General features: G+C 44.8%; 1 protein-coding gene across 8 annotated transcripts in view; it reads left to right on the top strand.

The window, feature by feature from the left end:
- The window catches only part of CBLB (Cbl proto-oncogene B), a 394,231-nt gene that overhangs the window by 361,104 nt on the left and 20,742 nt on the right, over nucleotides 1–12,385 (top strand). For 5 of the 8 annotated variants that reach the window (XM_063953613.1, XM_063953612.1, XM_063953610.1 and 2 more), the window contains one exon: nucleotides 8,260–8,370. In XM_063953613.1, the coding sequence (XP_063809683.1) occupies nucleotides 8,260–8,370 (111 nt within the window). The remainder of the gene's footprint in view (nucleotides 1–8,259; nucleotides 8,371–12,385) is intronic. The other 3 variants (XM_063953611.1, XM_063953616.1, XM_063953618.1) reach the window with 1 other exon arrangement.

The following is a 12,385-nucleotide window of genomic DNA, read 5'->3' as shown; positions in this document are numbered from 1 at the left end:
TTACATTTGATACATAATTTTTATTCTAAAATACACTTAAAATGTACTTTACCGCACACATGCATCCTGTACATTGAGACAGATACTGTTAAAATGGGTGTAGTATGGTATGCCGGCGGTCGGGCTCCCGGCGACCAGCATTACCGGTGCCGGGAGCCCGACCGCCGGCATACCGACAGTGTGGCGAGCGCAAATGAGCCCCTTGCGGGCTCGGTGGCGCGCTACGTGTGCCACGCTATTTTATTCTCCCTCCAGGGGGGTCGTGGACCCCCACAAGGGAGAATAAGTGTCGGGATGCCGGCTGTCCTTGATTCTGGCGGTATACTGTTCGCCGGGATCCCGACAGCCGGCATACTGAAGACCACCCGTTAAAACTTGCGGTCACCCTTACAAAGGGCAAGCTTGTTAACAGCGTTTTCAGCCCACTTCTGATCACAATATTGTATCACCCAACGCATTTCGTCATAAAATGACTTCCTCAGGTGTGTTCAGCTTCTAGTGTGAGCTTCCAATGGGTTCTTAGTAATTAAATAAAAATGCCAATAACACGTCCTTTTAAAAGCACTTAGTATCATCTTGCTGATTGCTCCTATCAAAAGATGAGGACCCATCAGGTCTGGATTTTCTTATTATCCAGTGCACAGCTCATAGGTCAGAACATGAATCACATTTTTTTTTTATTTTCCTGGTCTTTGCTGACAAGGGATCATACTTGGGGAAATCAGCCAATATATAAGATATTTATCCATCTAAGTATATTGTAGACTTTTAAGCCTTTTTATTTTTGGTAACTTTAGGGCAATTTAGGTCCCACTGTAGTTAATATATAAACATATAGGGGTATATGCAATTCACGGCGAATCGCGGCAAATTATCGCCGTTTTTTAATTCGACTTAATTCGACAGGTGAATTCCGGAAGGTGGCTGCCGGAATTCACCATATTCAATGAAAAACGGATTCGCCAGAACCGCGGGCGAAAATCGGCCGATTTGGCGGATTTTGCCGCGATTTTAAAAAACGGGAAAAACCCGGAAAAAAAAATGGCGTGGGGTCCCCCCTCCAAAGCATAACCAGCCTCGGGCTCTTCGAGCTGGTCCTGGTTCTAAAAATGCGGGGAAAAATTGGGCAGGGATCCCCCGTATTTTTAAAACCAGCACCGGGCTCTGCGCCTGGTGCTGGTGCCAAAAATACGGGGGACAAAAAGAGTAGGGGTCCCCCGTATTTTTAACACCAGCATCGGGCTCCACTAGCTGGACAGATAATGCCACAGCCGGGGTCACTTTTATGCCGTGCCCTGCGGCCGTGGCATTAAATATCCAACTAGTCACCCCTGGCCGGGGTACCCTGGGGGAGTGGGGACCCCTACAATCAAGGGGTCCACCCCCCCCAGCCACCCAAGGGCCAGGGGTGAAGCCCGAGGCTGTCCCCCCCCATCCAATGGGCTGCGGATGGGGGGGCTGATAGCCTTTTGTGATAATGAAAAGAATATTGTTTTTTCCAGCAGTACTACAAGTCCCAGCAAGCCTCCCCCGCAAGCTGGTACTTGGAGAACCACAAGTACCAGCATGCGGGAGAAAAACGGGCCCGCTGGTACCTGTAGTACTACTGGAAAAAAAATACCCAAATAAAAACAGTACACAGACACCTTGATAGTAAAACTTTATTACACACTACCGACACACACATACTTACCTATGTTGACACGCCGACTGCCACGGTCTCCGACGATCCGAGGGTACCTGTGAAAAAATTATACTCACCTTCCAGCGTCCAGAGGTACATCCACGTCCAGATATAAATCCACGTACTTGTTAAAAAAACAAACCGAACACCCGCTCCATACCGGACTAAAAGGGGTCCCATGCTTTCACATCAGACCCCTTTCTCCCGAATGCCGGGACATCACGTGACTCCTGTCACTGAAGTCCCTTCAGCCAATCAGGAAGCGCTACTTCCGTGGCGCTCACCTGATTGGCTGTGCGCTGTCTGAGCTGTGACAGCGCATCGCAAAGCCGCTCCATTAGTTTCAATGGTGGGAACTTAGCGGCTAGCGGTGGGGTTACCCGCGGTCAGCCGCTGACCGGCGGGTGACCTCACCGCTAGCCGCTAAGTTCCCACCATTGAATAAAATGGACGGGGCTGTGCGATGAGCTGTCTGAGTTCAGACAGCGCACAGCCAATCAGGTGAGCGCAACGAAGTTGCGCTTCCTGATTGGCTTTAGAGACCTTTGTGTGACAGCTGTCACTGACAGGTCTCATTCGTGGAAAGGGGTCTCATGTGTCAGCATGGGACCCCTTTCAGTCCGGTGGTCGGGTATTTGCGATTTGTTATTTTGCCAAGTACGTGGATTTATCTCTGGACCATGGCTGAGGTGAGTATATTGAACTTTTCTTTTCAGGTATCCGTGGATTCTACTTGGAGAAGAGGACCGATGTCGGCGTGTGAACATAGGTAAGTATGTGTGTGTCGGCAGTGTGTAATAAAGTTTTACTGTCACGGTGTGTGTGTCCTGTTTTTATTTGGGTATTTTTTCCCCAGTAGTACTACAGGTACCAGCGGGCCCGTTTTTCTCCCGCATGCTGGTACTTGTGGTTCTCCAAGTACCAGCTTGCGGGGGAGGCTTGCTGGGACTTGTAGTACTGCTGGAAAAAACAATATCTTTTCATGATCACAAAAGGCTATCAGCCCCCCCATCCGCAGCCCATTGGATGGGGGGGGACAGCCTCGGGCTTCACCCCTGGCCCTTGGGTGGCTGGGGGGGGGTACCCCTTGATTGAAGGGGTCCCCACTCCCCCAGGGTACCCCGGCCAGGGGTGACTAGTTGGATATTTAATGCCACGGCCGCAGGGCACGGCATAAAAGTGACCCCCGGCTGTGGCATTATCTGTCCAGCTAGTGGAGCCCGATGCTGGTGTGAAAAATACGGGGGACCCCTGCTCATTTTGTCCCCCGTATTTTTGGCACCAGCACCAGGCGCAGAGCCCGGTGCTGGTTTTAAAAATACGGGGGATCCCCTGTCAATTTTTTCCCCGCATTTTTAGAACCAGGACCAGCTCGAAGAGCCCGAGGCTGGTTATGCTTTAGTGGGGGGACCCCACGCCATTTTTTTTAAGGATTTTACCGTTCCAGCAATAAAAAAAAAAATTAAAAAAAATAATATTTTAAAAAATATATAAATAATATTTGTGCCTCCAAAAAAAAAAAAAAAGTACCTAATCCCTTCTAATATAAATAGATATGCTATTCCTAAAAAAAAAAAACCAAAAAAAACATGTTTAAATTTTTTTTTATTGTTTTCACCCTCCAAAGTGTGGCGGATTGAAAATGACGAATTTGCTGTCTAAAAGCACTGCTGTCGAATTTCCAAACTTGAATTGAATATGCTTTGGTCGAATTGCAGCACTTGTATCATTGCAGAAAAGTCGAATTTGCAAAAATTCGAATTTCAAAAAGTCGAATTTTGAAAGTCCGTTTTTTGGTCGGAAAGCACTGAATTGCATAGGCGAATTTTTTTTTTGGTCGAAAATGACCCGAAATTCGACAATTTCGGGAATTCGACCGCAATTGCATATACCCCATAAAGTAAATATATATAATATAATATGCGGAAGCTCTTACTCACTCACTGACCCGACTGTCTCATCACTAGTTCTCTTACTTCCCAATATGATAAGAAGCTGAAATTTAACATAAGTATTCTTCAGGTGGTAAATAGGAAAACTACGTTATTAGATTTTTAATAAACCTCCCCTAAGGGGATGAAAGGGGGGTTGACATAATGACGTCATGCGTTGCGTGATCGATAATGCCCAAATTGACAAGCGGATCAAAATTTGGATTGCACCTCCAGTGTGTAGAATTTAATAAACAAAAAAAATGGCCCTGTCCCTTTTTACCGTATCTGCCACGGGTACTCTTCGGGTAACGCCAAGAACCATGGATTAATATTAACTTACATAAAGATGTCTCGTATTTACATCTCTATAGATTTACCAAATTATTAACACTCATGTATATGTATAACCGTGAAAATCAGAATCTCCCGTGCGAAGAACTGGTAGAACAGCTAGTGTGTGTGTGTGTGTGTGTATGTGTGTGTGTGTATATATATATATATATAAATTATAGTCTATATGAACGGAACAGCCGCCCCAGTGCACTCTGCAGGTGAACCCCTGCCAGGAGCCCAAAATAGTCAGACAGGATTGACGGAACTCAGGTAATGAAACAGGCTGAATACACAGGTAATATCAACATTTCGAGACCTTTATTGTCTCGTCATCATGTCCTAATGATGAGACAATAAAGGTCTCGAAACATTGACATTACCTGTTGTATTCAGCCTGCTTCATTACCTGAGTGCCACCGATCCTGTTTGACACTCTCTCTCTCTCTCTCTCTCTCTCTCTCTCTCTCTCTCTCTCTATATCTATATATATATGTATATTGCATTTTTATCTTGATACTGTAGTAGGATGAGCTTCTCGTGCCCTTTGCTGGTATAAGGTGGTATGTGAACGGTACTAAGTATAACTGTTACCTAGCAATACTTTTTGTTACCATTAAGTGCTGGGTGGAGTTTGTGCATGTTATATGGGAAACTGTTGAGGTGCCCAATGTGGTTCCTTTCAATGTGTCCTGAGTAAACCTGTGGAAACTCATCCTCAGAGTAGGTTAAATTATAAAGGACAATAAATCATGCAATGTGATTGATCATGAACCAGATAAAGTGCTAGATTATGTTGTGTAAAATAGTAATGGGGTGAGTATAATAAAATGAATTGAAAATAGTAATTGGGGATGAAATACCGGCAGTCAGAAGATGGACCGCAGACGCATCAAAGTAAGTATTTTAACCCTACTCGTATACAGTACCATACCCATCACTCCCACCGCCTAACCCTAGCCATCCCCATCCCTCAGCCTATCCCTTTCCACCCTGGTCCTTAACCCCAGTACTTACCGGCGGAATGTGTCAGTATTTTGTCCCAGCAGGATCCCGCTGTCGGTCTTCTGTCTGTCGGGATCTAACAGAATAATATATTACTACTATATTCTTTGATTTGTATGGTACCACATGGCTTATGGATAGGAGACGATAATGAGGGAAGAAGACCCATGAAGGTGTTTAGTTTGAGGGAGGGATGTAAATATGAGGGTGAACTGGTACAGAGAGTAGGTGGGTGGGCAGAGAGATTGAAAATTAAATTGGTTGCTTGTAGAGAGTCTGATAGGGTGAGGAAGTGCCTTCGAGAGTTTTTGGGGAAGTCTTGGATCTGGAACTGAGAGAAGCTATGCACAGGTGAGGCTGTGGTCGGAGCAAAGAGGGTTAGGAGGGAGTGTGAACAGGATGAAGTAGGAGAAGTAAGACTGGGTGAAGTAAGAGCTTCATATGAGAGTGTGGGGCGTTTGCGCTGCAGTCTGTGGTGGATGAGGAGCCAATGAAGCAGTTATCAGATGGGTAAGGCTGACACCGTGTGACATCTGTTACATGATATTAGCAGCATTAAAGATAGATTGAAATAGGTAAGATATGAGGAGTTTGCCATATCACTGGTTTTAAAGGAGTGGGAAATGCATGTAGGAGGGTTTTGGTGGCATCCATTGCGAAAAATGATCTAATTCTAGAGAAAATGACAAAGGTGAAAGCAGGACAAATTTGATGTGAGAAATGAAAGAGATGAAAGTCAAGAATGACACCAAAGCAGAGAATATTTTCCAAGCGAGGAGGTGTACAGATACAGGGACACAGACAGGTAGAGGACGAAGGAAAATGTGTAGATAGAAATAGGGAAAGAGCTTTTAGAGCCATGAGACCAAGAGAGTGGTTTACCGCTTACTATGTCTCATGCAAATATATTAATAAGATATAAGAATTATGAAAGAAGAAGTTGTCCTATTGGATAGCATATATAAATATAAGTGGTAAAACAATGGGTATAGGTATGGTTACAGTAATAATTTTTAGTGTTGCAAAACATAGTAGTTAGAGGTGTAACAAATAATAATGTATAGAACAGGGTCGGCCAAATGCAGACTGTCGCCTTCTAGTGTGTGGCCCCCAACCCATCTGGGATTCTTCTGAAGTCTGGACAGATTTAGTTTAGACTTCTGCATCAGCGTGACATTGCCTGTCTGTCCCCATGTACAGTTGCATGTGACAGAGTGCAGTCATAAACGAGAAGACCCAGTGGGTTGGCAGCAGCAGATGGGTAGGCTCCAGGGACACAGAGTAGGAGAGGCAAGTAACACAACGTGACTCTGGGCTGGCACATCAGTTCAGAGAGAACCCTTAGCTGGCATAGCAGGGGAACCCTTAGCTGGCACATAATGGAATGATTCTGGGCTGCCAAATATAATTTTATCATCAAAGAACCCTTACTTAAGTGCTGGGGGGCAGACGATAAGAAAACAAATTGTAGCCCTCCGTTCAAAGTAATTTTGTTAATATGGAACTCAAAGGAACAAGATTGGACGCTCTTGTTCTAGAATAAGAGTATAAATAAGTAATGGAGAATGTACAAGATAAACCATCCAAAAATACAAAATAAATACAGAAATTTAAAAAATAGTAAATTGACAAATGATCATACTAACAAATGGACGTATTCTAGTGTAAGTAACTAAACACATTTTGCCAATAAATGATAATTGGAGTAAAAGTTTCTGTAATTGATAAACTATAACTTTTTTGTATTTTTAATATTTTATTTATAACAATGTCACATAAATTGCACAAAAGATTGAGTAACGTTGGTCACAATCAAATAAATGCAAAAAATATCATTAAAGTAACTGACATATGGCTTTATTCAGATCTGGGTGCAAATGTCAAATGTTTTACTTGTGCTCATGCTTCCAAGACACACTGCACATAGAGATCCATGCAGTTCTAATAAGGGGGTTAGCTCCAGTCGTTGGGTGTATAGGGATTGTGCTGGAGTAAGGGATTACATCTGAAGATGCAGTTCCTCTTACCCCGGCAGCCAGATTCCAACAGACATTTTGAGCATCCATAAGTTAGCTGAGAAGTCTGATGGTGTTGCAGATAACCATTCGATAGTGCGCCATTGCAGATTGGAGCTGTATCTAAATAGACACCCCATCGGTTGCAGCATTACGTCATTTTGCAGTACCTGCTGAGACTATTTTATTGGATTTTTCTAAATGGGTAGTGTGCACACACTCTTCAAAGCCCAATTGGCCAGTTAATCAAGGTCTCACTGATTGTTATTTTTATATCAATTTTGTATATTTGTCTCCTATGACGATTTCTATATTAATTGCATGATATATATCCAGCTGTAAATCATTAATAGCACACTGCATCTATAGCCTACAAACGATCCTTGATCTTGCAGGTAAGTAGAGTGATTTGGGTTTGGAAATATTTATAAATATGGCCTTATTCATTTGGAAAGTGCCTGAGAAAAATGGGGGAAGAGTAATTTGTTGTGGTTGGAATTAAGGGTGTCATTCTGACTTGATCACACGCTGCCGTTCATCGCAGCGCAGCGATCAGGTCAGAAGTGCGCATGCGCCCTGTATGCCAGACAGCCGTCGGCTGTCGTAGCCCAGCGGTCGCCTCTGCCTGATTGCGGTGTTTGGCCGCCGTTTTGTGGCCGTGGTCTGGCCAACGCATGCATGGCCGGACTGTGCGGGGGGGCGGGCCGCAGCAGCTGTGTGTCGTCACATGCAACCACTGCAACCATCACAATGACGTGTAACTCTCAGCCAGCACGCAGGAGCTGTGCTGGCTGGGAGTTACTCTTCAAGTACAAAAGCATTGCCGCTGTGCGATGCTTTTGTACTTGTGCGGTGGGGTCGGGCCTGATATGAGGGATGGACTAGCCCTGTGCTGGGCGTCCCCCCGCATGTCAGTGTGGATGATCGTAGCTGTGCTAAATTTAGCACAGCTACGATCAACTCTGAATCACCCCCCTAGTTGGAATGGAATTGTCCTAACCTAGGACTGTTATTTATCTTTTGGTGACTATTGCCGAAATAGAATGAGACACCAGTCAGAAATAGGTATATCGTTTTTCTGGTTTAGTTTGTTATTTGATGCACTGTACATTGCAATTAAGGTTATATTTTTAAAATGCAAATTCATTTATTACTACAAAGTACATGTGAAAGTGTATGAAAAACGTGAGAATAATGAAATAGTCCCAACACTCTTTTGTTTTTGTTTTCTATACAACTGTTAATTAATGTACCTCTATAATTGTGGTATACATGTTTTCTTATGTTGCAGACCATTGTTTAGAAGCCCCTTTACCACCCACTCGAAGAGCAACAAGTGATGTCAAACTAAATAGACTTTCCCAAGAATATGATCATCTGCCGTCATGCTCAGGTATCTTGGGTATGTAAATAGAATATATCCAAATAGATTTTTGTGAAAAGTAGATATGTAAGTTGAGAGAATATTCTCACATGTATAATGTTTTCTGCTGGAGGATAAATATGGTATACCAGCAGTGAAGATGCCGGTGGTCAGAATACAGACACCGGCATCCCGACTGTCAAAATCCCAACAGGTGCCTTGAACTAAACTAACCGTAACCCTCCTGCAGCCTAACTCTAACCCTCTCTTCCCACAGCCTATCCCTAACTCTCTCTCCTCTCGCAGCCTAACCCTAGCCCTCCCCGACATACATACAGATGGAGCCACGCTCATTGAGCCTGCCGCCAAGCGTACACAGACGCTCCCATTCAAAGTGAATGGGGCGCGTCTACGATGCATGTGCGTCCCATTTGTTCCCAGCAACGCGAGGGCACACCTAGTCCAGACGGAGCCACGATTAACGTAGCTACATCTGTACATTCGGGATTTCAGCGTTGGCATTCTGACAGGTTTTGGGATTCCAGCATCCAGACTTCTGACCACCAGCACCCTCTCAGTTGGGATGCAACTACATCCTTCAGGACAGAGAGAGACCATTTATAGTTCTGCTCATACACACTTTCCGTCCTTTTGCCACATACAATTTTGAACTTTTTGAACTTTTACAGGCTCTTTTGAACCCAGTTTCTTTCCCTGCTGCACCTCTTGTTGAACATTACTTTCTGAACATTCTATTGTTGAACATTACTTTCTGACAGTTCAAAATATCCCGTAGGAGTGCGGGTTGCTTGCCTTTCTGATTTCTAACAATTAGTCCACGTAAAGCAATAGTAGATACTTGTCAGCCTGAACAAAGACATTGTAATAGAAGTGTAAACCAACACCTTTATCAGGGGCTCACCCCTTGGTGTTGGATTCTGCTAATGCTTTATGGAATGGTGGCTGAAGGTATGTATCTACATTAAATTGTACTTTCTCATACGTCCTAGAGGACGCTGGGGACTTCATAAGGACCATGGGGTATAGACGGGATCCGCAGGAGCTTGGGCACACTAAAAAGACTTTGACTGGGTGTGAACTGGCTCCTCCCTCTATGCCCCTCCCCCAGACCTCAGTTAGACTGTGTGCCCAGGAGTGACTGGTCACACACTAGGGGAGCTCTACAGAGTTTCTCTAAAAAACTTTGTTAGGTTTTTTATTTTCAGGCAGACCTGCTGGCTACAGGCTCCCTGCATCGTGGGAGTGAGGGGAGAGAAGTCAGAGCTACTTCTTATTCCAAGGGCTCTGCTTCTTAGGCTACTGGACACCATTAGCTCCAGAGGGTTTGATCACTTGGTTCGCCTAGCTGCTTGTTCCCGGAGCCGCGCCGTCAATCCCCTCACAGAAGCCAGAAGGAAGAAGCCGGGTGAGTATGTGAAGAACAGAAGACTTCAGTGACAGCAGAAGACTTCAGTAACGGAGGTAACACGCAGCGGTCGCGCTGCGCTCCATGCTCCCGCACACCAACGGCACTCACAGGGTGCAGGGCACTGGGGGGAGCGCTCTGGGCAGCAAGTTACTAGAAGTGTTTAATATGGCTGGAATAAGTGCAGACTCTGTTCCTGGGCACTGTTACGATCCCCCGCCAGATATCGCAGCGGTCACGCTGCGCGCCATTGCTCCCACACGCCGACGGTTGTTACGAGGGTGCAGGGCGCATGGGAGGGAGCGCCCTGGGCAGCAATGAGTATATAAAACTTTATGGGGGTGATAGTGTATCTATACAGTGTCTTAACACTGTATAATAGGGACCCCCGTTGGCATGCAAAAAGATGTTTTTTTCTGCGGGCTGGAGCGTGCCGGGGGGGGGGGGGGGCTTAGCCCTCACTTCAGATACAACACCATTTTCTTGCTTGTCCCCGCCAAAAGCATGAGGGGGAACAATGTTTAGTGCTGTTTAGAGACAGATAGCACTGTTTTAGACAAAGGGGCTTGTATGCTGTGTCTTATAAATACGTATTTATATCTGTGTGTTCCCTGTCGGATACCCACTATAGTTTAGTCGACATAGGTCGACAGGGGTGAGTGCTCTGTCATTTATGCGGATCACAGTCGACATTGCCGGCTACTGTTGGCTGTATATGCAGTGTCAGCATGTCGGTAGTTGTATACTTGTCAAAAGTAAACTCTGTATGGGAGACACAGTAGTATGTGGGGGGCACCGAATGTTATTACTGGGTGTTAATTAACATGCGGTAACTACCTATACCTGTATACTATGTTAGCTCGTGCGCAGACATGGTAGTACATGTAATGGGGTGTTATTGAACTTATTATGTATCTTCCTTCAGTCCCCTCGGAGTTACAAGTATGTTATTTTACATGATTACTACTCCCTGCTGTCGACGAATACTAGATTTTCTGTCAACCATAATGTTTCCTGATAGATCCACAACTGGGGCTTCAGTACATGCTCATACACAGTCAGAACACATTAATATCATTAGGGAACCGTTGGTTCCGGATAATCCGCATATGTATATATATATATATATATATATAGATATATAGATTTATATATATATAGATTTATATAGATATATATAGATATATTTGGGATATGTGTGTAGTTGTGTATTACATTATTTGTATTCATATTACATTGTTAATGGATGCTGAAATATTAGTATTCCTTCTCATGTGCTGGTCGCTCTGTTGGAAAAGCTCTAGGTCGGCCGTGACGAGTTGGTGTCAGAAAGAAGCGAATGTTTATTCTTTTCCCGCTGTGGATAGAATACTGCGAAAGTCAACTCCTGGTCGACTCAGGGCCCTGCAGCAAAGGATCGGACACAGGAAGCTAAGTGATATTTTATTCTTTACTTTGAAGTTATGTACATTGCCTGCACATGGGGGGAATGTGGTATTCGGAAAGGCATCCGATAGATTTACCCTATAGAAGAGGGGATGTGTCTTATGTTGATCCTTTTCTATAACATGGCGACAGGTTGCAGTGCGTCTGCAGTAGAATTGCTGAGGCTGAATCCGAGAGATACTGGAGTGTTTCCTTGGGACGGTGTACCGCTGCAGGGGAGGCCTCGGTTCGGTCAATCTTGGCAGATACCGGGGGTAAGTCTGTCTACGTGAGTTGGATCTCCTCACAACGGTTGGGGACGCGTTCGGTTGTGGGATGCTGTTATTTTAACCGGTTTGATACTTTTCTTTTTTCCTGTTCGGTGCAGATTGTGGAAGGTAAGAGTTATGCAGCCTTGTTAGGCTCGCAGAAGCGGATGTTGTTGTCTGTTGTCTACCACATCCACCGCATGTTGATGGGTCTATCTGACTGGAGGCCACTCCGGTGGGAATTCGTCTACTACTCTTCAGTCAGTCCGAGACTGGACTTGGACCTGGGAGTTACTCATAGAAGACATGCTGGGGTTTACAGATGATTCCCCTCACTGATTTTTTTGGAATAGATCTTAGCGATTCCCCTCTGGAAGGGGAGGTAGTACGCGATGCCATACTAGAGTTGCGTCAGGTTCAGGGCATTGTCCTGCTATCCAAAAAAAATATATATATTTTTTTTGGAATATAAAGTTTCTACTTATGAAGGTGCTTCAGCACGTAAAGGTAGAAAAGGGGTTAAATGCGTTTTCCCCACATTTAGCTTACCTAGGTTGATATCCAGGTTGTCTTTGCCATGTCACCGGAGTGATGTCAGTATTCTGGGTTTCTTTCAATAGTAAGACCCATTGTTATTATGTACTGAGACGCTCTCCTGATTAAGGCGAGGTCATGAAACTAGTGGTGCAACTCGTTGTTTCTCTCTGACTGTTCTTCAACACAGGGTATAGCTGTTGTTCCCAATGACGCAGATGTCGGAGGTGGGTATCAGAGTAGATACTGAACGGTGGAGGCTCTGTGTTTCCTGTGGAAAGAGGTCTGAGGATTCAGAATCGGATCAGTTTTGCAGTGACAATCCATCAATATGTTCCGTTGATGAAGGAGTTGGTGCGGCCTAAGAGGCTTTTCGGTGAGCAGGTCAACGGCCAGGGTG

Source organism: Pseudophryne corroboree, chromosome 2 (genome assembly GCF_028390025.1).
Source record: "Pseudophryne corroboree isolate aPseCor3 chromosome 2, aPseCor3.hap2, whole genome shotgun sequence".
Lineage (NCBI taxonomy): Eukaryota > Metazoa > Chordata > Amphibia > Anura > Myobatrachidae > Pseudophryne > Pseudophryne corroboree.
This window is presented reverse-complemented; position numbering and strand designations above follow the sequence as displayed.